Source organism: Bubalus bubalis, chromosome 15, assembly GCF_019923935.1.
Source record: "Bubalus bubalis isolate 160015118507 breed Murrah chromosome 15, NDDB_SH_1, whole genome shotgun sequence".
Lineage (NCBI taxonomy): Eukaryota > Metazoa > Chordata > Mammalia > Artiodactyla > Bovidae > Bubalus > Bubalus bubalis.
Window position 1 is genome coordinate 72,931,158 of NC_059171.1, and position 25,860 is coordinate 72,957,017.

Genomic DNA, 25,860 nt, shown 5'->3' on the forward strand with positions numbered 1-25,860 from the left:
CCACAGGCCACATGATTTATAGGAATCAAGAACCAAGGGTGCAATGTGAACTTAGAGTCTGTGTCCTTATCAAATACTGAGGGGGATTCTGGAGGCATTGCCTATTGCCTGAAACATAGTAAGATCTCAGTAACTATGGGGCAGATGGGAGAATAGATGATACAGTTTCAATTTTTTGTAATTCCTATTACATTCATCTGTGTCCAAAAGGGCATTTGTATCCCCTAAACTTAGAGCCATTGGGATTATCCCCTATTTTTTTTAATCAATATTGCTAGACCCAAGACAGGGTTATCAGTGTTTGTTCATGGTGGCAGCCGTGGCCACTCAACATACCAGAAAGGCTGTCATGCCAGCCTGGCATACATCTTTGGTGGGCTACTGGTGACCCATGTCATAAGATTGATTACACTCCATATATATATATATATATATATATATATATATATATATATCTTTTTTTAATAGAAGGGAAAGTACCTTTCAGTGATTAGGGAGTTGGAGATACTCTTTCACCCTCCATTCCTCTCTCATCTCACTCTTGCAATCTATTCATTTGTCAGTATCCACAACATTGCTTCAAAACAAAAAACAGGGAACTTCCCTGGCAGTCCAGTGGTTAAGAATATGCACTTCCATTGCAGGGACTGCAGGTTCAACCCCCGATCGGCAGACTAAGACCCTGCATGACACATGGCACAGCCAAAAAGATTAAAACAAAGAAACGTTGGTTGGAATGTTTATTGAGCATCCACAGTGCACTCCAGGAAGCATCGAACCACCCCTTGTCTGCCTCCTCCAAAGGCACACTCGCACGTGAACTGACAAACAGGTCCCAGTGCATGTGTGCAAGGGTCTCCCTGCACTGAGCCCCCGCTGAGGACGGGTAGGATGAGACTGGCCCAGAGGTCACGGGAGCAGGAGGGACTGATCTACAGGGTGCACTGTGAGCCCCCGCTGAGGACGGGTAGGATGAGACGGGCCCAGAGGGGTTACGGGAGCAGGAGGGGCTGATCCACGGAGGTGTGCTGCTCACGTCCTCTGGGCGTCTATCTCGGGCCGTACGGTGGCCTGGTCCCCACGAGACCCAGCGGCTTCCCCAGGAATCTTCTGGTTCTTCTCAGGCCCTCCGTGAGGGGCGGGGACTCCTCGCTGTCCTCCTCGGAGCTGGAAGCTGGGGCGGAAGCCGCAGGCCCGCCGCCCTCGCAGGTCGGCCGGTCGCCCCGGCACTCGCGTCTGCCTGCCGACTGGAGGCTTTGGTTGTAGAAGGCAGAGGCCATGCACTCAGCCGCTGACAGGTCACAGGCGCAGAGCAGCTTCGCACACAGGTTCCGCCCCACACCTGAGGGGCGAGGACAGAGGAGCAGCCTGAGCCGCCGTGGGACGCTCGCCCCCTCCGGCCTGGCCTCCTCCCTCCGTCTTGAACCTCTTGGCCCTGCATGCACTGCTTCCTCTACTGGGAATACTCTTAACTTTCTCCTTCTGGTTGACTCATACTTGCCCATCACGAAACCACTTGGCAACCCCTCCGCTCCTCACCGGGCTTAAAGGGGGTGTCTTTCCTGTAGGCTCCCATCAAATCCCACCCTATGCTTCTTTCTATCACAGCAGAAATATATATATATATGTGTGTGTGTGTGTGTATATGTATATATTTTACAATTTGTATTTTTATTTGCTCAGTCTGATGACCCTACTTTATTTCTTGACTGTTTCAGTTGCCTGCAGTAGGGGTGGAGAACAGAGATCTGTGTGATCCTAAAGAATGAATGTGTTTGACGTTGCTCAGACAGACAAGCATTCTACAAATGGTACCTTTGTCTGTGGTTTTCAAAGACGTATTAGTGTTAGACGCTTGGTCTTGTCCGACTCTGCGATCCCAGGGACTGTAGCCCACCAGGCTCCTCTGTCCATGGGATTCTCCAGGCAAGAATACTGGAGTGGGTTGCCATTCACTTCAGGGGATCTTCCCAACCCAGGGGTGGAACCCAGATCTCCTGTACTGTAGGTGGATTCTTTACCGTCCGAGCCACCAGGGACTCCCAAAGACTTCCTGGGTCTGTTGGGTCTGTATTGGGTCTGTTTAATTTTCTTTTTTGTCTGATACTACCACGAAGTACTCATCAACCAGATCAACCAGACTTTTTCCATCACACCGACCCTCCAAATCTCCGACACGGGCCTTCCGGTCAGCCCAGACACAGCTATGGCATCTCCACAGCAGGGAGCAGAAAGACGAGAAACAGACGGGCAAAGGGGACCGAGGCGGCGGCCATTCCCCAGCGCCGCTCCACGCTTCGGCCCCTGCCCCTCGCAGAGGACCGCCGGGAACCGCTCCAAGGTGTTCGGCTCTTACACCCCGGCCCTTGCGTCCGCTCCAGGACACCACGCTCACCCCTCACAGAGGGTTAGAACCGGCTCTGAAGCCCCCAAGGAGTTCAAGTGACACCACAGCGTTCCCGGGTTCACTGAGACCAGAGCGATGCAGGCACCTTAAGCTGAGCAGGTGGGACCCCGAGGCATGCCGGCATCCCCGAGAACAGTGATCATCTCATCCCGTCACTCACGGCTCTAACCTCAGCCCTGCCCCTCACCGCCTACAGGACGAAGCATACAGCTTTCAGCCTTGGGTGTCTGATCTGCTACCTGTCTCCTCTACCTCACGTTGCACCACCATAGTCTCACCGCCTCCACTTTCTGTTCCCGTAATACGGAACCACGTGTCATTCCCAGACTCAGGGGTTCCCCGAATGCCACAACTTGTCTCTCTCCTCCCCTCCCTACTTCTTTTTTAAAAACACACATGGGCATGGGCATCAGGGAACCCGTTAACCTCTGGAAAACCTCACCTCACTGCCCCTTCTTACTTCTGCCAAGTTCTCCCATCCTGGCTGCCGCACTCCGCGGGTTCAAAGCCCCTTTCCGGTGCTCCTGGGCCCTTGTACTTACTACCTATGAGTGGTACCAGTAAGACTCGAGTCCTTTGCTTATCTCTCTTCCCACCTGTGAGTGATTCAAGGTAAGGACCCTGTCTGTTCATGGTGTTCCTCATTCCCGGTGGCGGTTTTATGGAGAAGCACATGGTTAGTGAGTGAATGAATGGATGACTGAATGCGTGACGTGTAAAGCCCAGAGCTCCCGGGAGGCAAGAGGCGCACGTGGCCCTCCAAGGCTGGGTGCCCGGGGTGGGGGGGAGGGGGAGGGGCACTCAGCCCGGGGCTTCCCCAGATAAAAAGTGAGGGCAACACCCCCCGACGCAGCTCTCGAGAGAAAGGGGGACTGTTTCCTTTTAAGCTGTGAAGCCTAAGGGAGCTGCACCCAGTGATGCAGCAGTCAGATGTAGACGAAGTCAGTCCTACAGCAAGCCCGGCACAGTGAGGCTCCCGGCGGCCGGGCTCTTTCCAGACGGCTCCACCGCCACCCCCCAGACCCTGAGTGGCCACAAAGGCACCTCCGGCTTCCACCACTGGGAGGAGTGGAGACGCAGGCCCACCCCTCCCTGCAGCCGGAGTCACTTCCCCTTTTCTGTGGGGTTCTTCAGGAGACTGCATGGGGAAAGGGTTCTGTTTTTAGGAAGAGAGACCCACTCGCACAGTGGAGACTCGGTTCTGGGTCTGAAGAATTATGGTTTCACAGTCCCAACCCCAGTTCTATCACCTCTTCCTACCTGTGTGACCCTGGACCTCAGTTGCCTCATCTGTAAAATGGGCAGGCTCGTGGGGCTACCTCACAGGACTGGAGTGAGGATGAACTCCAGAACTCAGAAAAGCACGTGGAAAGCACTGAGTAAGTGTGGGTTGTGACGTTAGTCTCCACCTGCTCTCACAGGCTCGGTGACTGGTCAGCTGACTTGGCCTCTTGAACTTGAGTCTCCTCCTCAGTGGAATAAGGGTACTAATGTGTGCCTCAGAGTACGTAATAAGTCACATTAGAGGTGAACAAGTGATTGTGGAAGCATCTGTCAGATGAGCTGTGGTCCCCATGCTGAGCTGAATGAAAGAACAACCCACTGTGCTGGCCCGCAGCACTTACACTTGGGGGTACCGTCCACGCACAGCACCGGCGACTGAGGAAGCCTCTCGAGCAGACAGCCCAGTCTTCTCACCTGCTCCAGGCAGCAGTGATGGGACAGACAGCACCTAACAGCAAGGAGATCGTTTACTGCCAGGCCCCCGCCGCCCCCAGAACTCCCTCCAGGCTTAGTTCCCCCACACTCCCCGTAGTGGCGACAGTAGCCAGCAACTCCTTTCCAGTGCACACAGGGCTGACTGATGCACACACCAAAGGCCACCGTGTACGGTTGCTCAGGTTGCAGACTGTACCAGGATGCCACATCGAAGGCAGGGTCCCTCACACTGGAAGCATCTTGTAATTGTAAAAAAAGTTTTTTGTATTTTTATCATGACTCTGTTGACTGAAAAGATAGGTGACTTGCATATTTGTTACAATAATCTTGTAACAGAAAGAGTCTTGAGGAAAGGGTCCCACTTTAAGTATATACAAAAGTACCACATGGCTAGCAGTGACACTCCCTCCAAACTTTTATACAACAGAACAGTTAATCCTGCATCCCTAGGGTATCCCCCATGTCCCCAGCCTTAAAAGAGAACAGAGTAACTATCCTGAGAGTAAAGAACTGCCTCTAAGGAAGTGGCTAGCAAAGAGCAAGATCTCAGGAAACAGATGGGGATGAATCATGATCTTGCTTTTTAGACTCACCCATCTGGCCCCATAAAGCCTCACAATCTCCCTCAGTGTCCCCCCAAGTCCAAGGAAACTTGTGATATAGTTTCCAATCCTCCCTAGGCAACTTCACCATTGGAGGGTGTGGGCAGTGTATGCCATTTCACTAGAGCTCTAACTGGCTGTGAACTGGGTGAGTCTTCAGGTGCAATCAACCTTTAAACTCGACCAGTTCCGCTCTCAGAATCTTTCTCTAACTCATCTCCAGGGTGAGTCCCCCATTGTTTCCCCCGTGTCCTAACCGCAATGTTATAGTGGGTGGTGTTTTGTTGAATTGTCCGTATCTCTCCTGCAAGCTCCAGAGGCAATTTGTTGTGATCTGCTTTGTTTAAGTTTAGCCCTTTATGTGTCTCTACCACCTAGCACAGTGCCAGACAGAGCAGAAGCACAACAAACGCAGGCTGAATGCCTATATTAATGAACAAATAAATTAATCAATGCATGAGGTCAGTGGAAGTTCTTCCAAGAGCAGTAGGTACAAAATTTGACAATTAAACTTAAAAGTTGTCGAGAAGCTCACTTCAACGTGTCCTGTTGCAGAGCAAATCAACTGAAGGCCCCAATTCTACATGTTGCTGTTGTTGCTGTTTAGTCCCTAAGTGGTGTCTCGTTCTGTGACCCCATGGACTGTGTAGCCCACCAGGCTCCTCTGTCCATGGAATTTTCCAGGCAAGAATACTGGAGTGGGTTGCCGTTTCCTCCTCCAGGGGATCTTCCTGATCCAGGAATCAAACCCACATCTCCTGCATTGGTAGGTGGATTCTTTACCACTGAGCCACCTAGGAAACCCAATTCTACACGTTACTCATTGTTTAAATAGGCGTATTGGGGGTTTTTCTGAGGTGTCTTTGCAGATCAACCCTTTTAGAGCAGCTGGGTAGTACTTGTGTTGGAACTCTAGACTCCCATATCAAAAGATCTGAATCTGTCTGGCTCTGTCCCTTCATGGCTGAATGACCTCAAACAAGTCAGTCTTGGAGCCTCTGCTGCTCAATCTGGAAAAAGGGGTTGTCATGGCAACAAGCCCAGCTGAGCGCGGTAATGCAACACTGTGAGCCTGAAGCGATGACCCACGTACCTGTCCAGGGCATCCCTCGGCTCGCCTTGTCCTTCCTGCCCACAGTAACAGCCGTAGGCTTCAAAGTCCTCAGGGCACCGGGATGTCAGACAGAATAGCATCTCTCCAAGCTGTGACCTCACCCGTGTGTGGTCCCCGCTTCCCGGATGCAGGACGGTGAGCCTGTCACAGGCTGAGAAACAGGACTCTCATTTCTGTCTCTCTCTGCCCTCCTTCTCCCCTCCCCTCCTCCTAGCCCTGCAACTTGGGCTAAGCCAAGCAAAAGTCCACCTTGCAAACCCCATCGTCACAAGTTCAGAGGGGGAAGGACCACAAAGCCCAGAGGCCTGAGCAGCGCCTTGCCAGTGTCTTGCCCAGGAATGAGCCCAGTTCCCCGTGTGTGTCCCACCAGCTGTGGCTCCTTGCAGGTGCGGGGCCTTTGCTAAGGCGCCTGAGAAAGGAGAGCCAAGGAGGAGGACCATCAAAACCCAAGTGTTTCATTCTTTCCAGCAAACCACGGTGCAGATGATGCCGAGCTCTTTCTTTCTGAGCCAATAAGAGCGACAAGAGCCCTCCGTCAGCGGTTCCTTTCCCGGTTCAGCCTCCAGCAGCTGATGATTAAAGGTGCTCATGCAGGAGAGATGGCGCCCTCTAGTGGCACCAGGTGGGATGGTCACAGTGCCTTACGGTGACCTAAGGGCCTTGAATTCTTGCCTGGAGAATCCCAGGGACGGCGGAGCCTGGTGGGCTGCCATCTATGGGGTCGCACAGAGTCGGACACGACTGAAGCGACTTAGCAGCAGCAAGGGCCTTGAAGAACCACCCCACTCATAAGAGGATCTTAAGACCGGGAGAGGACAGACACCGCTCTGCTTCTGCTTACCTTTTCTAGATGTCTCCTCGGGACCGCTTTTGATGGACGATACAGCCAACCCCAAAGATTTAATGCCAGCGGGGACGACGGTTACACCTTTTGCTGTGACAACAATTTCTGCAGACCCTGAAAACACATGTCTTTATGGTCCATATTCAACAAGTGATTAGAGGGAAGTTAAGGACTTTGGGAAGGTCATGTGCACATATTTAAAATGAATAACCAACAAAAACCTATTACATAGCACCTGGAACTCCGCTCAATGTTATGTGGCAGCCTGGACAGGAGGAGGGTTGGGTGGAGAATGAACACGTGTATATGTATATCCCTTCCCTGTTCACCTGAAACTATTACAACATTGTTAATTGGCTACACCCCAGTACAAAATGTTTTTTGATGTTAAAAAGAATAAAAAATTAAATTAAAAAAAAAGTGGTTCGAGAAGAGATTTGCAGATGGTCACATGCTCAAGGCCAAATTCAGACAAAGCATCAGGAGAGAGAGTCTTCTCAGACTGGGTCTGCAGACAGCCAGGGCAGAGCCTCAGGGATCCTCGGCTGCTACGTGAGAATTTCCAAATTTTCCATGATGATGTTAAAACTGTTGGGGCCCAAGATAGAACATGTGGATGACATCTTGGGGGCAAGAAGCGTCACAAGCTCTCAAGCCTATATGCGTGTTATGTTTACTATTGTGCGCCTGCCAAGTAAAGGCCACCAAGATGCTCACAAGTGAAGAGAAAACAGAATGATGGAGACATTAAGCCAGTTCTCAGTACAAAATCACGCAGGCAAGCGAAACTCTTCCTCAAACTCTTCAAAACCGTGTTAGCCTCTCTTCATGCTCAGAATTAAGTGCGCAGTCCCTTCCACCGCGGGCAAGACTGCCAGCGATGTGGTCCTGCTTCCTGGACCTCCCTTCGCTCTCATATATCAGTCCCACCTGCCCCCTTGGCTGCAGGCAGGAAGGTCTCCAGCCCCAGGCCAGATCTCCAGCCCAGTCTGGTCCAGACCAAGGGAGCGTCAGGAGGCTCTGCCCCACTTGTCCACTGACCCAGGCTCAGTCCCCAGAGCTCAGGCTAAGGCCTGGACCTCTAACTTGCAGTCCTTCTCCAGACGCACCATATTGGTTTTCTTCATACATCCAGGCTTCTGTCTCTGCTTGCTCAACACTCTGGTCCTGATGGGTTAGAAGCAGCCCTTCAGGAACCCTGTCATAACCTCAGCCTCCTAAGGTTAGCATGCTGTTCAGTTTTCCAGCCCTACAAGTGGAAACCCATTAAATGGTGACTTTCTACCACACTCCAGAGAGCTGGAAACAGACGAAGACTCTCCTTGACCAAACTTCAGTCAGGTCGAACCCTCCCTCGACCTTAGCCCGTGAGCACTGCAAGCTCTCCGCACTCCCCACACTAAGAGACTTAACCAAATTCTAATGTTAGTCACTCAGTCATATCCGACTCTTTGTGGCCCCATAGACTGTAGCCCACCAGGCTCCTCTGTCCACGGGGACTCTCCAGACAAGAATACTGGAGTGGGTAGCCATTCCCTTCTCTGGGGAATCTTCCCGACCCAGGGATTGAACCCCACTCTCCTGCATTGCAGGCAGATTCTTTACCATCTGAGCCACCAGGGAAGCCCAAACAAACCCTAGCCTGGTTTCTAACACTCAAGGAAAGCCTTGACCCTGGGATGACCCAGCTCTGGTCTTCCTTAAGGTCCTTAAGGTCCAAGAAAGCTCAAGGCAGTCAAGAGAATTCACTGCTTTCCATCCATACCCACCTTGCCGAACAGGTCTCAGAAAACAGTCCCTACCCTCTCTTTGGAATTTTCCACTTTTCTGGCTCTGCGGAAGCTCCTAATAGTTTCCCCTTCCTCCTCCCTCATCGGCCTTTAAAATGCCCCATCGCTTCTGCACAAATCGAAGTGGAGCTCAGTTTATCCTGAAGTCCACACCTGGACAAGCGGTCGTAGGGTGAGAGAGGCCAGCCCAGCTCAGGTATAAAAAAAAAAAATCACGTTTAATTTTAATCAGAAGGAACAATGGAAAATAATGAGCTACCATTTTTTTCTATTAAAAACTAGAGGTTTTTCGTTCTCTTGTTTTTAAATAGTACCCACTATCAGCCACTGGAATGCATCTGTGAGTGTAAATTGATTCAGTTTTTCTCCAGGGCAATATGGCAACATGTTGAAAGCCTGAAATGATTACATCTTTTATACAGCAATTCAACTTCTAGGTATTTATCCTGACAAATTACTCAGAAGTGCATAGGCATAAAGAAAATGCGTATCTATTATTTATAATAACACGTGTTAGAAATAATTGGTTAAGTAAATTATAGGATTCCACATAAGGAATTGCTGCACAGCCTGTAAAAACCATGTTACAGAAAAATACTTCATGTCAGGTGAATATCACCTCATTGTATGAAGTGATACAACTCAGACTGTGAAACCGTAGCTGCCAAGTGATCTCAAATTCATTTTGTTTATGTTACGCTTGTGCTTACTCTGGGTTGGGTAGAGACTGGAAGAAAACATCTTCAAATATTAAAAGTAGCTATTTGTATTCTGTGAATTTAAATAGACAACCAAGTATAGTTTTCTGTATTTTTTCCTAAATGCATCTCTTTAGCAAGTAGGTTTCTGTATCTTCCTATTAATGGATCTTTTGATTTCATTCTGTCTATTTTTTGGTAAAGGGGGTAATTTTTGTAGAGGAGGGGATTTGAAAGTAAATTTGTTTCAGTGAGTTCTCTCATTTTGGGGAGCACACGATAAATGTACAGGGGACAACAACGTATGCAAAGCTGGGAGAAGCTGAGCATGCCTACCTGGAGAAGGTGTGGTCCCAGAGTCCTCCATGCCTTCCTGGTCTCCACCTGGTTCTGTCCCCAAGGGAGAGACAGGGAGTGGGCATTAACTCCAGTCTGTCCCATCTTAGTATCCAGAGGTGGCTCCCATCCCCTGGGCGCAGGAGGCCATGTGCTCCTTACTCTGCCCCCGGTCACTTCCCAAGGGACAAATAAATAGATAAGTAAATATTTTAAAAAATAGAGCCATGGTTGTTAATCACCATGAACAAAGTAAATAGGTTAATTCTCTTGATGACGTCTTGCCCATCTATTTTTAGATAAGACTTTGTTCTCCGTGAAATCACAACTGTATAACAGGAAGAAGACAAATCTTACATTCTGAAGTCTGGGGTTAGAAAGCAGTCCAGAAGTCAAGGCTAGAATGACTTAGAGTTTTTAATATCCCAGAGTCTTGGTTTCCTATATAATCTGCAGAATAGGCATAATAATACTTACTCCAGACCCTGTCAAATAGTGGTCACCAGCGTGTGTGTGTGCGCGTGCGCTCGGTTGTGTCTGACTCTTTGTGACCCCATGGACTGTCGCCCACCCATCTCTCCTCTGTCCATAGGATTTTCCAGGCAAGAATACTAGAGTGGGTTGCCAGTTCCTACTCCAGGGGATCTTCCTGACGCAGGGATCAAACCCATGTCTCCTGCACTGGCAGGGATTCTTTACCACTGAGCCACCTGGGAAGTCAGTCACCAGAACTCAGCACAAATACCGAGATGGCATTTTCTACTAGGTGCCCTCCTCTGAAGTCCCTTCTGCTTACTTGTCCTGGAGAGCGTGATCAGTTGGTCAGCTCTGGTCTCAGATGCCACTGTGAAAAGAAATCATCAAATCTCGATTACCAACCCAGCTCAGCACCTTAGCCGGGCAGAGGAGAGAAGACCCATGGCAATCTGATCCGGGACTCTGTCTGGGTGTTGTGGCTCCATTACTTCTCAACTCAGTGGACAAAAGGCCAGATAAGGGCCCGTCTTGTGTTTAGACAGAAAGACCAGCAAATGACCACTCTGGGAGAAACAGCCATTATTTTCCCTGGTTGGAATGGCTTTGTCTGGGAAGGCAGCTTAAGAGGAAACGTAGGTCTAAAAGCAAGGATGGAGGAAGCGGCATCTTCAAATCTCAACCCTCCCACCAACTCTGGGTTTCGACAACTTCTCTCCATCTCAATATGCCATCTGAATATGGAGATTATAGTAATTATTTCATAGAATTGTACAAGCATTAAATGAGGTTACATAGTTTCAGTCTCCCAGTATCCTGCTTGTGGTTTGACATTGTGTGTGCTTTTTTTGTAGCCACATTAGAATTTTTGGAACAAGATGCTGGCCCAGAATCTTCCTGTGCTCTGTCTCATTGAATTCTTCTGTCTCCCCAAAGAATAGGAACAGTCAGCCTTTTCCAGGGATTGGTAAACTATGACCTGGCCCTCGGCTCATTTTTGTCAATAAAGTTTTATTGGCACCACAACCACACCCATCCAGTTATAGACTGTCTATGGCTGCTTTCCTGCGGCAATGGTAGAATTGAGTAGTTGTGAAAAAGATCTTGTTGCCCCCAAGTCTAAAATATTTACTATCTAGCTCTTAACCTGAAAAAAAAAAACAAAAACTGATTCCTATGCAAAGTGAAATTTAGAGAGGTTAAACCATGCTCCCCAAGTCACATAGCTGAAAAATAGGAGAGTCAGGAATCCATCCCAAATCTGCCTAACTCTAAAACATAATTTCACCCCATAATGGTGAGAACAGCTGTAAACCCTTACAAACTGTCCCATCGGCACTCATGTGATTGATTTTTGAGCCCACATTAAGCCTTCCTCCTCAGAGGGCATTTGTGAACACTGCTGAGGCCGTGGGTGTGAAGGTATTGAGTGTGTGTTGGGGGCAAAGATGTGAGTGCATCCACCCTCTTCCTCTACTTAGACTCCAGACTCCTTGAGGAACCTTATTTACTTTGAGTCTTTCCCAGGGTCATGCCACAAGGGGAGTAAGGATTCTGGTTGAAGAAAGTGGAAAATGTATGAATTGGGGGTGATTCTGTGATTGTCTGGTGGGGCCAGGAAACCCGTAGGTTATGCTCAATTTTTTTATTTATTCTTTTTTTGTTTGCTCTTGGCCAGGCTGTGCAGTAAAGCAAGACCTTAGTTCCTCAACTGAGGATTGAACACGTGCGTTGGGACCTTGGAGTCTTAAACACTGGGCAGCCAAGAAAGTCCCATTATCCTCAGTTTCGAAGGGACGTGGCCGCTGCCAGTCACACTGGGTGTGGCGGCTGCTTAGGGGCAGGGCGTATGGTGGAGCTTTGGTTTGGTGTTGGTGCCCTCTCCTCTTTTCTCAGGACCAGGACTCCAAGGCACAAGCTATCTGGGAGCCGTTGGGGATGACATGGCCTTGGACATGGAGGATGGCCACGGGATGAGCCCATGAGCCTCTGCTTCTAACCTTGCAGAAGCAGCAGCAGCAGCAGCAAAAGAGAACTAGATGCAAACCTGTAGGCTGCAGGTATGCAGTGGGCTCTCCCTGCAGTGATGAGTTGCCAGATTTAGCAAATAAAAAGCCAGGAAGCCCAGTTACATTTGGATTTCCCATGAACAATAAATATCTTTTTAGTAGAAGTAGGGCTCATGCAAATTCTGGGACACGCTTATATGAACACAGCATTCATTGTTCATCTGAAGTTCAAGGTCAGATGGTCAAGGGTATAGGTCCTGTGTTTTAATTGGTAATTCTCCTGAGATGGGACTAGGAGTTGTGGGAGAAAGCTGAGCAAGTAGAAAAGAGATCTGTGGGTCAAAAGGAAGTAGGGGGGACTCTGGAATGTTCCTGAGGTGGTTCCACTGCAAGCCCAGGCACGGGGAATTTTAGGTAGCCAATCTCAGCAAGTAGACAGATGGCACCATCAAAACACAGGTATTTGGGGTCCCCACCGGTCCCCTGTGCTCACCTTCTCCTGAGATGGCCATCAGGCTGGAGTCCGTGGGCTCCACAGGAACCACTGGGGAAAGAGAGACCCCGGGAGCAATGGGTGATGAAAGCAAGTGCCAAGCGTCTCCAAGGACAGGCTGGGCAAGGGAGGGGGGAGGGGGCTGGCAAAGATGTTCCCAGAGGGGCTGCTCATCCTGCCTCTCGCACCTCACCTCAGGACATAGGGGTGCCCAGCAGGGACCCTGCTCAGAAGGGGCTCCAGTCAGTGCTGGTTCTTGTGGGGAAAGTGACACCATCAGTCACAGGCTGTTGCAACCAAAGGGCTGCAAACCCCGAAGGCTTGTGGCTGTGGACTGTGGTCCCCACCCGAGAAGAGTGCTCTTCACACGGGATGGCAGAGACAGAGGGTGCTGGACTCAGAAGGTCCATAGAGATACCACATGCATACACAACCCCACACACAAGTCCACACATGCACGCCTACACATGCTCATACACAAATCCACACACATATAGGCACAGACACACCCACATCCACAGCACACACAGTCACACCAACTCCCTCTTTAGCAAACACGGCAGGACTAGTTCTGAGAAAGAGACTGCAGCCCCAGGAAAGGAAGGATGCTCGGCCAAGGTGCACCTTGAGTTTCCCATCCTTGGTACCCACGAGGTTGGGACTGAGAGATCGTGGGGAATTTGGCAGACAAGGAATGATGTGCATAAACTTAACTCTCACTTTTTTTCATAATACGCATGTTTTAGACTTAGAACCATCCCTTGCTTTGATCAGTAGACAGTTATGAAGAGCCCACCTGGTCCTGAAAAATGACATAAAGAAAACAACCTCCTCTTCAGGAAGTCCCCACCTGGGCCCAGGTGGCTCCTTGGGCTGCATGCTCTGGGGGACAGACGAGGGAGGCAGCCAGTCTATCCCCAGGAGGCCTCAGCCACCAGGAGGTCACCCGGCCGGAAGGGCCTTGCCCTGTCTGAGCACTGAACTGTGTCCTGCTCACAGCTATAGACAGAGAGGAAGAACCTGGGGTCTTCATCCTAACCAGATTAAATTCACACCTGTCTACCTAGCAAGGGCCATTTGATGTTGGCTATGGACTGAATTTATCAGAAGTAATGGTGTCTCTTAGAGAAGGAAACGGCAACCCACTTCAGTACTCTTGCCTGGAAAATTCCATGGATGGAGGAGCCTGGTAGGCTACAGTCCATGGAGTTGCAAAGAGTCAGACCCAACTGAACAACTTCACTTCACACTTCAATGGTGTCTCTAGCTGGGGGAGGTGGACACGCCTTCAGTGCCACCAGTCATTCCAGTTCCCCAACCTAACCCTGATCCATCCAGTCCCATCTGCAACCAAGGCCCTGTGGTCAAGCAAGAGTGGCTTCCCGAAGAGGCCTTACCTCTGGGCAGGACGGTCAGCAGCTCCTCCTTGCTGGCTGTCTCTGAAAAGAAAGCACGTTGGAGAAGTGGGTTTGGGGATGTTAGAAGGCGCTGGACTTGGGCATCTGAAGAAACGCAGCGATGATGGTCTCTGACCAGCTCCCACCCCAGATCACCAGCCCCAGCAATTACGCCAGGCCTGGGTCTTCCTACCTGGAGGCTGAACCAGACAGAAGGACGTGTCCAGAAGGTTCAGGGAAGAGTTGATACTGGACCGAGCCAAGCACTCTATGGCAGCCTTATCGCAGGTACACAGCAGGTGCTCACAGGTGTTCCTGGATTCTGTACGCAGAGCAAGGACAGAGCAGATGGAAAGAGCTCACTGGGAATCCCAAGAGGTGATGCAAATGCTCAAACTGACTCCTGACTTGCCCTCCACCGCCCTGCTTCTCTTGCAGTTTTCTTCAGCTCATCCACGACGGCTCCATCCCTTCCGCTGTGTGGTCCAGCCTGGGAGTCAAAGGTACTTTTCTCCCACACTCACACCCCATCCACCAGGCCACCCTACCGGCTCTGCTTTCAACCTATATGAATCTGATCAAGTAGCCCTGGGCTTTCCTGGTGGCTCAGTAGTAAAGAATCTGCCTGCCAATGCAGGGGATGCAGGTTCGATTCCTGAGTGGGGAAGATCCCCTGGAGAAGGGAATGGCAACCCACTCCAGTGTTCTTTCCTGGGGAATCCCATGGACAGAGGAGCCTGGTGGGCTACAGTCCATGATTGCAAAGAGTCAGATGCAACTGAGCAACTAAACAACAGCAACAATGCACCCCCACCTGCTCTCCACCCCCACCATCCTGCCTGGCTTACAGCAGAGGCCTCACTAGGCCCCCTGCCTCCTCCCCTGTTGCCCAGCCTCTTCTTACCACTGAGGGGCCAGAGCAGTCTTTAGGGCTCAGGTCAAACCATGCCTTTCTGTGTGTGTGTTCAGAATCCTCCATCAACGTCTTCACGCAAAGTAAAAACCACTACCTCCTGTTCCTTCTCAGACCTCACCTCCTTTCACTCCTCCCTTGTCACCTCACTTCTGACCTGCTGTCCCCCTCATTCCTGACACACCAGGCCCCTGGAGCCCGGGTCCGCCGCGGGCCACTTCCTCCATCTGCTGTTCTGAGAAGCCACAGGCGGCTTCCGCCTCCTCTCAGTCTTCACGCAACTGCCGTCTTCACAGGGAGGGTTCAGCCGACTTTCTTATTAAACCCCCTCCCCAGGCCTCTCTGTGCCTCTCCTCTGATGAATTTTCTTCCCCAGATCTTAGCCCTTCCTAACGTACCGTACGGTTCCTTTCTGACATTTCCAGTGTCTGACAGCAAGAGGAAACCCCAGGTCAGGGCACCGCGGATATGTAGGTGATTACCTAGCACTTGGTGGGGTGCTCAGCGTGTAAGTGTTGGGTGAATGAGCAAATGAGCCATGGTTCCCTGGTTGACTGTGTTCCTCACCTAGTGATTTACACTCTTCCCGATGCTCCAGACTCCTGCCAGTTGACATTACTTGGACTGAGGGGCCAGTCAAACCTGGGTTCAAACTCTGGTTTTGCCACTTGGCAGCTATGTGACTTTCGGAGAGTGATTATTTAATTTCTCTGAGCATTTCTGTCCTTATCTGAACACTGAGGATGACGACCCCTGTCTAACAGAGTTGTTAGGACGACCAGAGTTGCTGTGTATACTATCTACGACTTGTAACAGTCACTCAAAAAGGCTGGCTCTAATACAGTACCCCATCTTGCCATGGTCCTCTTCCCTCTCTGCTTCGGCCTACTCTACTTCTGCCAGGATTGTTCAGAGACATGAAGTAAAATTCCTAGAGTCACACAGCAGGTAAGGTGGAGAGCTGAAACTTGAACATACAAGTGTCTGATTCTTATAAACAAGCACCCCAGCCTTATTCATCCATCATGGCGTCTGCCTCCACTTCCACCATCATTGCGTTCTCAACAGATGCCAGTCTCCATATTGTTTGACATTTAACACTGTTTAAAAATTGTAAATGTAACATTTTAAGCATTACTTAATTTTTATAACAAATCTCTGAAGCAGGTTCTGTTCTCCCCCTTTTGAGGATCCGAGTTGTTAAGTAGAAGGTCAGGGTACTCCCTCCCCGAAATCACACAATGCCTAAGTAGCAAACTATTTGCCCTCCCCAAGCTTCCAGGGTTGGTACAAGCATAGCATTGTAAATCAAATAATCTGCTGAGCAACCGTTGTTTCAATTCAGAAAGCACGCAGTGGGCCTCTACTGCCTGCAAGGTGCAGTTGCCCCAGATCTGGCGGGGCTGTAAGTACCCACAGCAATGCAGGCAATGGCGACGATGAGGAGGGTGGACCCTGGGAGCCCAGGCCTGGAGTCTCTGAACTGTCATTTCTCAGCCCAGTCTCCTGGGACACCTGGAGACGCTCACCACACGAGATAGTCCTGCTGACGCAGTTGACATCTGTGCTAAGCTTGGCAGGGTCTTGCAGACAGTCCATCTCAGCGGCCTCCTCGTAACACCTGCGATGCTGGAAGCAGCAGCTGCGGCAGGAAGGGTCGGAATGAGAGCGTGGGTTAGAGCACGGGCAGGCAGCACGCCATCATTCAGTGTCCCCGGATGGTTCCTGGCAGTGACCTGTTTCAGTCCTCAGTGTGCGCACACACACACATCACGTTTGAGTTTGAATTGTGTTGCCTATGCAGCAGGCTATTATGGCTATCAGCATTTACATGTGTGAAAACTGAGACACATGGAGCTCTGTAACTTGCCAAGGTCAAGGTTGATCACAGAGAGAGGCTGACACCAAACAGCTAAGTCAGGTGGCTCTTGCAGTGCAAGCAGGAGGACAGTGGAGCCCGACGCAAAGAAGAAAAAACACACAGGCAGCTGATGGCCTTGGGCAGGCTGCCGTTTCTGACACTACCTAACTTATAGAAATCTGTTAAGGTCAATAGAATGTCAATATAGACCCTACCATGCGGTAAACACTCAATAAAACTACAGCAATTATTTATGGGATCTGGCGAGCAAGTTCAAGGTGGAAATAATCTGTCTCCCAGAAGTCTGGAAACTCCCACCTCCATCAATTGCACTGTGTAAAGTCACTGAAATTGGGTGTGACGCAGCATTCTGTCAGTTTCGGCCATCAACGCTTTGATCATTCACACAGTGATGAATTGCTGCTTTATTTTTTTTGACTTCTAGGTCTGCTCAGTATTTTAATAACTAAAAGAAGTGGCAAGAGAGGACCTGAAAGAGAAACACGTTCCCAGAAATGGTCCTGGCACCATGCCCCAAATGGAATCAGTTTCTCCCTTTCTGAATGTCAATGAGCTGGCTTGTGGTCCCAGGGATGGAAGACAGCCCTCTGGTCCAGAAGCAACTTACACCAATGGGAATCCTTCCCTACCTTCTGGGAGTCTGTGTAGATGAAGGCGCACACTCCATCACACTGGATTTGGGCACAAATATAGTACCAGTGGGGCTTCCCAGGTGGCACCAGTGGGAAAGAACCCACCTGCTAGTGCAGGAGACATAAGAGACGCAGGTTCAAATCCTGGGTTGGGAAGATCCCTTAGGGGAGGATGTGGCAACCCACTCTAGTATTTTTGCCTGGAGAATCCCATAGACAGAGGCGCCTGGCAGGCTACGGTCCAAAGGGTCACAAAGAGTCGGACACGACTGAAGTGACTTAGCATGCATGCATGATACCAGTGAGGTGTGGACACGGTCCCAGAGTAAAGGTGAGACTTCCACACTGCTGCCGTTACTATGGCTCCAATTACTGCTATAACTACTTCTACTGGTAGCAGTACTTCCACTACTTCTGCTTCTCTTACTACTTTAGATACTGCTACTGCTACCTCTAGTACCACTACTGTTCCTCCTACTATTACTAGTCCAACCCCTAAACCCTAATAGCAGTTGTATTGGGACTGCAGCTCTTGCTACTACTGTTATTATTAATACAGCTGCACAGCAAGTGTTCTACGACTGTTGTTACTGCTACTAACACCAACAGCATCGCAGGTTCACTAGCACTGCTCCCGCTGCGATCACTGCCGTCACTGTTAATACTGTAGCTCCTGTGACAGCTGTTCCTACGAACGTCGTTACATCACCACTGCTATCATCGCCACCAATGCAGCGCTACTAGTCTTGTTGCTGTTGTTATCAATCACTAATAACCCTTGAAAACAATAAGTCAGGCAGAATTCCATCACATTAACTAGCCCACCAGCCTCCTCTGTCCTTGGGGTTTTCAGGCAAGAATACTGGAATGCGCTGCCATTTCCTGCTCTAGGGCATCCTCCCAACCCAAAGATCCAACTCAAGCTTCCTGAGTCTCCTGCATTGCAGGCAGATTCTTCACCTCTGAGCCATCAGGGAAGCCCCCAAACTCTAACACATACCAACACATTGTCCTAACTGACCCTCCTGCTACCAGTAGCTACTTGCCGTATCCTTGCTGATGCTGAATGCTTCTAAGATTTTAAATTGTGTTGCACATGCCCATATACACCTGCACACAGAAGCAGGGACCAGGGAACCTTCTGCACCTGTGCTCTGCCCAAAGCTCAGCCGGGCCTCCACGAGTTCACCTTTGGTCTTGCTCACCTGTCAGACTGGTCCACAGGAAGCCCTTCCATCTCAAACCTGCAGGCACAGCCGTAGTCCTCGAAGTCCCGGGGGCAGAGCCCAGCCACGCACCTCATACCATTCACGAACTGGAGCAGCGCGGGGAAGTTGGTGAAGACTGCCTGCAGCCAGGTGAAGTGGGAGCCCAGGCAGTCTGGGGGAGGGGAGCAGGGCACACCGGGAGCCAGAGTTGAGGAGGGAGCCCCCTTTTCAGGGGGATAGAACCTCCTCACCTACTAAGCACCCACTGCATACTCAGGACTTCTTGACCATTGAAGGGAGGCGGGTTTACAAGCTGTGGTCCCCGTTGGTTGCCCCCCGACGGCCTTTCATCCTTCTGCCTTACCAACAAAACTGAAAAGTACTCAAGGAAGGTAAGCCTCCTTCCGAACTCCCTAGGGATGTTTAATAATTATTCTCAGCTCATCATGGTAATCTCACACTTCTGTGATAAGGTTAGTCTAGGGCTGGCCATGAAAACCATGTATGACCCAAAAAACTTCAGGGGTAGTCTGTTAGAAGCTTTGGAGAAATATTCCTTTCCTAATAAAGCATAAAGACATAGAAGAGGGCCTTTCTGACCTACACTTTTCTCCTTCCTTGAAGGTGGTGAGGATATACTGGGATAGAACTGCAGCAACCACTTTGCAACCATGAGGCCCCATATCTAAAGCTGAAAAACTATTATGTCCAAGGGAGCAGTAGGGCAAGATAAAATGAGCCTGCTGGGTCTCAGATGCCAGTGTTGAGCTACTGCATCAGTCCTTGTGCCTTCAGAAGGCTTATGTGAGATCATTAAATGTCTTTATTATTTAAGTTCCTATTAGTTTCTTGAATGGATCCCAAATGATACAGTCTTGGCAATAAAGAACTATAAATCAGCCTGAGGAAAAAAAGGAGTATAGACACTAATAATCTGGGGTTACCTGTTATGTGCCAAAAACAGTTAGATGCTTTAAATAGCGCAATAGTTAAAATTGATAGAGTGAGTAATGCTATGAAAGGCTTTCATGGTCAACGATCCCATAAATGTCTTGTTCATTCTGAAAGACAGATTCTATTCTGTCACCTCCCTTTCACAGGTAAAAAAACCAAAGGTCAGAGACATGCCTGAGGTATCCACCAGCGATGATGACTTGTCCTAAACAAAATGCTCTTGCAAACGTAACTGGCAAGCAAACAGCATCCAACTTTATAACTCTACACCTCATGCTCACTCTCTCTGCCTGGAGGATCGTTACATACTTAATGAGATGATCCCACAGCACCAATTTAAATGCACAGGGTGATCAAAAAGAGCTTCAGTTCAGTTCAGTCACTCAGTCGTGTCCGACTCTTTATGACCCCATGGACTGCAGCACACCAGGCTTCCCTGTCCATCACTAACTCCCGGAGCCTATTCAAACTCATGCCCATTGAGTCAGTGATGCCATCCAACCATCTCATCCTCTGTCGTCCCCTTTTTCTCCCACCTTCAATCTTTCCCAGCATCAGGGTCTTTTCCAATGAGTCAGTTCTTCCCATCAGGTGGCCAAAGTATTGGAGTTTCAGCTCCAGCATCAGTCCTTCCACTGAATATTCAGGACTGATTTCCTTTAGGATGGACTGGCTGGATGTCCTTCCAGTCCAAGGGACTCGCAAGAGTCTTTTCCAACACCACAGTTCAAAAGCCTAAATTCTTCGGTGCTCAGCTCTCTTTTGGGGGAGATCCAAAGTCGTGAGGATCACATCCACCTTGACTGTTCACTGCTCTGCTAGTTTCTTCCTACCTCATTCAAACTTCCCTACCCATGTTTTGTTTCCACACAGTCTAATCAGAAACATGATAAAAGGTTTTATGTTGATGGGAAAAGTCCATCTAGGGTTTATGTGTGTGAGTGTGTGTGTGTGTGTGTGTGTGTGTTTATGGAAACATGCACTTTCATTCAAGACCTGCACTCAGTCATTTATACATTTTAAGTGCACTTTTAAACCTAGCGTAGTCTAATCTAATAGGCAATGCAGAGCCACCTTGCTTGTGTCCATCATATTATAATCTTGTTTTGGGTACTTTTAGTTATCAAGGCTAGGAATCATCACAGCATCCACAGCATCGTGCAATTTGTAGTCATGTAATAAATACAGAACTGATCCACGGAATGTTTCTCAAACTTTATGTATATTTACTATTTGAGAAGGAAACATAAAACTACTTCGGTGTAAGAAGACCAAGCTCTGGACTCAGAAAAGACCTTGTCCCTTCTGGTTGTGTGGCTGGGCAATTCCCTTAACTCCTTTGCCTGGAAAAGAGGGATGCCATTCCCCTCCTGACCAGGCTGTGGTCAGTAAGAATGAAGGAAGGATAACAAAACCACCTAGTCCCTCAGTGACTCACCCTACTATAAAAGACATTACCATTCACATCAGAATCTGATCACAATGTTCGGAGCTTGCAGGGGAGGCCATGCTCAGAGGGCAGACCCCCAAGTCCTGTTAATTTCCTTAGATTCCCCCCCCACACACACACCCCATGCCCTAACACCCAGGGGATAAAAGCAAGTTCAGATTTAACTCACCAAAAATTTCGGCCACACCTTCCACATTTTTAAACATCCCATTGAAGAAAGTCATACCTAAGTGGAAGGAAGAGATAATACATTAGAGTTGGGTTCTCCCCTTTCCTTTCCCTGTCCGCCCCCTTCAGGAAGAGTGAGTAAAATTCCTTCTCTAAGAATAGATTTGACCTTGGGCTAAATTTCTAGTAACGCAGGTTGCCATGGAAAACTAATAAGATAAAAATTGAGCTGTGTTGTTGTTGTTCAGTCACTCAGTAGTGTCTGACTCTTTGTGACCCCATGGACTGCAGCATGCCAGGCTTCCCTGTCCTTCACCATTTCCTGGAGTTTTCTCAAATTCATCTCTATTGAGTCGGTGATGCCATCCAACCACCTCATCCTCTGTTGTCCCCTTCTCCTCCTGCCTCCAATCTTTCCCAGCATCAGGGTCCTTTCCAATGATGGAAAAGACTTCCAATTCCAAGTCGGCCCTTCACAACAATGCTCAGTGGTGAAAAAGACCCCTGGATGGTGAGGTCTGTCTGGACTGATAGAAATTACGGCTAAACTACAAGCACCCAGCAGGAGGTCATCATTTTGGGTCTCCATCAACATGACGACTTTTGGAAGTGGGCATCGTCCCTTCTGGGCATTTTAGAAATTACACCTATGAGCTGGTTACTAGGTATACTGACTTCTATGGAGAATGCAGCTTCGAGGTTAAGGCAAGTCTGGGGCTGCTCCAGGTGAGCCCTTGTATCTGAGCTGTTACTTAGGAGCTCCTGGACTGCCGTGTAGATCGATGCCAGGGCTTCTCCTGGTAAAGAAGAGTGGCGGGCATGGCCTGTTGGCACACTGTGCTTCCTGGCCTCAATCCTTCTAAAAGCCAAGTGTGGCTTGTGAGTCTAAACGTCTACCTGAAGAAGACCGTCTCCTGGGCATCGCACTTCCCATGGGGGTTGTGCCATTGGAGAGAGGCCATGAACATGTGTCTGGATGGGACTGGTCAGTTAGATGCATGGGTTCATGCACAAATAATTTGGTTGACTCCACTTATCTCTCTGAAAGGTCAGAAACGAACCCTTAGTTCAGGGTAAACCTCACCAGCTAGTTCACTATGTACTCTATTCTCCAACAATGCCTGTATAAAAACCCACCTGAGAACTCTTTACAATCCAGTACCGGGAAAACCTTCCCTTCTCCAAGGAACAACTACAGATCCCCTTTTCTGATAACCTGAGCCCTGCAATGCGTCACCTTTTTCTTTTTGTCCTTTCAATACAATTACTGTGTAACCCTGATTGATTAGCCCATTTCCTTCCTTCACCTGGTTGCCCCTTCCAGCTGACCCGTGTCTTTCGATAAGAGTTTTTAGTGCTTTGTCTCAAAGGAGAGCCCAATGGTGGGTCAGACACCAGAATTAACTGTGAGGGAGACGCTTTGGAGTCTTACTTAGATCACTGTACCATCAAATGCCATAGCAGTAAGCGACTCTAGGGTATATTCTGAAGGGATCAGTCTCTCTGCCAATATCCTAGACAGCTTGCTATCCAGCTAGGTCTCCTAAGAAAAGAGCAAAGTATCCTTACTGATATTTTCTGAGAGTCCCAGAGGCAGCTCATGTGGAAGGTGTGGGGTGTCAAGAGGGTGGCCCCCTATAAACGAGGAGAAGAACAAGGTTAGTACAAAGACAGGCACTGCCCACGTGCTGGGGAGGGCTGGGAGGTGGCAGCCGGGAGAGCGATGAGGATGAAGATCAGCTGGATTCTACACCTATTTTTCTAGGGCCTGGAGTGACCAGGGTGGCCCAGTGTTTTATATTGGTTGGTCTTAAGGGAGTAGTCTTCTGGTTTGGGATGGAGATTTTGAGACTTATCTTGAAGCTGTTGTGGCATACGAAGCATACAATTTTAACTTACATGGCATGTTTGTTTGGAGTTTCTTGAGATGAAGGATTGGTGGAAATAAAAACAGATACAGAAAAGACCCCAAACCCCAAGTAGTTTACAGTTGAGGACAGGGGTTTTCCCCAGACTGTTAGCGTCAATCTCACCTGGGATGCAAGCTCAGTACAAGTTATGGTCCTTGTGCCCTCGCTCAGGTCTGATCCCGCAGGTTTACTCCAGAGTAAATATCAGAAATAGACATTTTTAATAAGCTCCCCAGCTGGTTTGAAAGTTGCTGGTCTAGAAACTGCACTTTGATAAATGTTGCTTGGGAAGACGACAATAGGGTGGAAGACCTCTGTTGTTGTTCAGTCACTAAGTTGTGTCCGATTCCTTGTGACCTCAGGACTGCAAACCCCTCTGTCCTTCACTAGCTCCCGAGTTTGCTCAGATTTATGTCTATTGAGTTGATGATGCTCTCCAGCCATCTCATCCTCTGTCGTTCCCTTCTCCTCCTGCCCTCAGTCTTTCCCAGCATCAGGGTATTTTCTAATGAGTCCACTCTTCACATCAGGTGGCCAAAGTACTAGAGCTTCAGCAACAGCATCAGTCCTTCCAATGAATATTCAGGGTTGATTTCCTTTAGAATTGACAGGTTTGATCTCCTTGCTGTCCAAGGGACTCTTAAGAGTCTTCTCTAGCACCACAGTTCAAAAGCACCAATTATTCGGTGCTCAACCTTCTTTATGGTCCAACTCTCACATCTGTACTTGACTACTGGGAAAACCATAGTTTTGACTACATGGACCTTTGTTGGCAAAGTGATATTTCTGCTTTTTAATACGCTGTCTAGGTTCTTCATAGCAAGGAGCTTACTTGATGGCTTTAGGGTTTGAACGTACTCTTGAGAGTCCCTTGAGCTGCTAGGAGATAAAACCAGTCAATCTAGTTTGAAGGGGCAAGGGAGCAACTGCGGGTCAAAGAGGCCATCACACTCCAAGGGAGTCAGCAAAGCAAAGGACAGCGGCTGTGAACCGTGGGGGAGGAGATGCACTGTTGGGTGGCGAGGACCTCGCTCACTGGTCCCCTTGCCCTTTGGTCTCCTTGGTGCCCACCTCAACCCCCATTCCCCACACCCATGCTCGAAATGTGGATTAACCCTCAAGCTTATCACTAATGTTTGCTTTCCATCACTCACTTGGCAAGAGGATAAAAATACTAATAAGTAAATCAAATGGAATTTGGCAAGACGGCCCAGGGTTCATGCGTGTCTGTGTGTGTGCTCGTTCAGTCGTGTCCCACTCTTTGTGACCCCCATGGACTGTAGGCCAACTGGCTCCTCTGCCCATGGGATTTTCCAGACCAGAATACCGGAATGAGCTGCCATTTCCTTCTCCAGGGGATATTTCCAACCCAAGGATGAAACAAGAGTCTTTTGCGTCTCTTGCATGACAGGTGGATTCTTTTTTTTTTTAATTAATTTATTTATTTTAATTGGAGGCTAATTACTTTACAATATTGTAGTGGTTTTTGCCAAACATCGACATGAATCAGACACGGGCGCACATGTGTTCCCCATCCAGAACCCCCTCCAACCTTCCTCCCCGTCGCATCCCCCAGGGTCATCCCTGTGCACCAGCCCTGAGCGCCAACAGGTGGATTCTTTACCACTAGTGCCACCTGGGAAACCCCAGTGTTCATAGTAAATATATACAAAGCCAGAAATACAGTCAAATACCATTACTTACCGCCATGTGGGGCCATCAGCATTCCCAGGAGGAGAAGCACAATCATGGCAGCAGAGCAAAGGGAGGGACCTTGGCGTCAACTGGCACAGCGTCCTGGGAGAGAAGTCAGCGAAGCATGGTTAGTATGCTTTCAGAAACCAGGACACGAGACCCCACAGGACCTGTTTGTCCTAAAATGCAGTGCAGGAAAAGGATAAAGGCCCAAAAGTGATCCTGTCCCAGCCTTGCAAGCGGCTTAACTAATAGTAATGAGACAGGTTGGGACCATGGACTCTTTCATGCAATGCTGCAATGCTGCAGTGCTCGCACCTGGACACAGCTCTCCTCGAACAACAAAATATTAATACAAAGAAACCGTAAGAAACTAAAAATAACTGTGTGCATGCTCAGTTGGAGCAAATGCTGGACCCAAAAAACAGAAAGAGACCACAAACCCCAGCTGCCAGTTTTGAAGAGCCTGGAGTATAAAAACTGTGTGTCGGGAGCAAAACAGGATACTGGGCATGCCCACTACACACACACACACACACACACACACACGCCACCCCTTTGGCCTGACCCCCGGACAGACCTCTACCCTCACCCCACATAAGGAACAAACTCACTCACGCCTCCAGAGCCAGCAAGCAAGGGAAGCTGTTGTTTGGTTTTGCTCTCGCCTGCTACCACAGAGCCCCCAACAAAGCCTTGCCTGAATTTCTTGTTTAGCCTCTATTCAATTTCTATTGACTGGGGAAGGCGAAGAACCATAGTCCGTAACAGTATGACAGTAAAGAGATCACATTCCCTCTTTGAAACTCAGTTTATCCATCTGTAAAATGGGAATGTCACCGTGCACTCCTTGAGGACATAGTTCTGCTCTCATTTATTTATTCACTAAATCGATGGTCATTTGCTGTGTGCCAGGCACGTAGCAAGGATGCAGGGAAGCAAAGTGAAGAAAACACACCTTACCTGCGAGTGGCTCATGGACTTTGGGGAAAGGCAGCAATTTAACAAGCGCTATAGTTTGACTTTTGTAAACTGAGTTTTGAGGAACCCATGTGTGTGTCCAGCAGCATTCTCACCAGTATTCTTTTTTTTTTTTAACTTTTTAATCCATTTTTAAGTTGAAGTATAGGTAGTTATTATTATATTATTATAGGTATTATTTTAG

General features: G+C 49.0%; 1 protein-coding gene across 1 annotated transcript; it reads right to left on the reverse strand.

The window, feature by feature from the left end:
* Nucleotides 1–970: 970 nt before the first annotated feature.
* Nucleotides 971–24,750, reverse strand: OC90 (otoconin 90). The gene is made up of 14 exons (XM_006079359.4): nt 24,705–24,750; nt 22,660–22,725; nt 21,092–21,148; nt 18,516–18,690; nt 16,326–16,438; nt 14,077–14,205; nt 13,884–13,925; nt 12,487–12,537; nt 10,307–10,354; nt 9,511–9,564; nt 6,684–6,800; nt 5,822–5,993; nt 4,033–4,139; nt 971–1,342 (listed from the first exon to the last, which is right to left on the reverse strand). Exons 1-14 carry the CDS (start codon nt 24,748–24,750, stop codon nt 1,050–1,052), a joined length of 1,470 nt encoding a protein of 489 aa, XP_006079421.2. The 3' UTR covers nt 971–1,049.
* Between the last annotated feature and the right edge of the window lie 1,110 nt (nt 24,751–25,860).

What these genes read in the sequence shown, in the direction of transcription:
- OC90 (XM_006079359.4), bottom strand. Translation starts at nt 24,750, where the DNA reads ATGATTGTGCTTCTCCTCCTGGGAATGCTGATGGCCCCACATGGCG. An exon ending in TGGGACCACACCTTCTCCAG is followed by an intron (nt 6,801 to 9,510) that starts GTAGGCATGCTC and finishes ATGTGTTTTCAG; the next exon opens with GGTCTGCAGAAATTGTTGTC. An exon ending in CGTGGACGGTACCCCCAAGT is followed by an intron (nt 1,343 to 4,032) that starts GTAAGTGCTGCG and finishes CTCGCCCCTCAG; the next exon opens with GTGTGGGGCGGAACCTGTGT.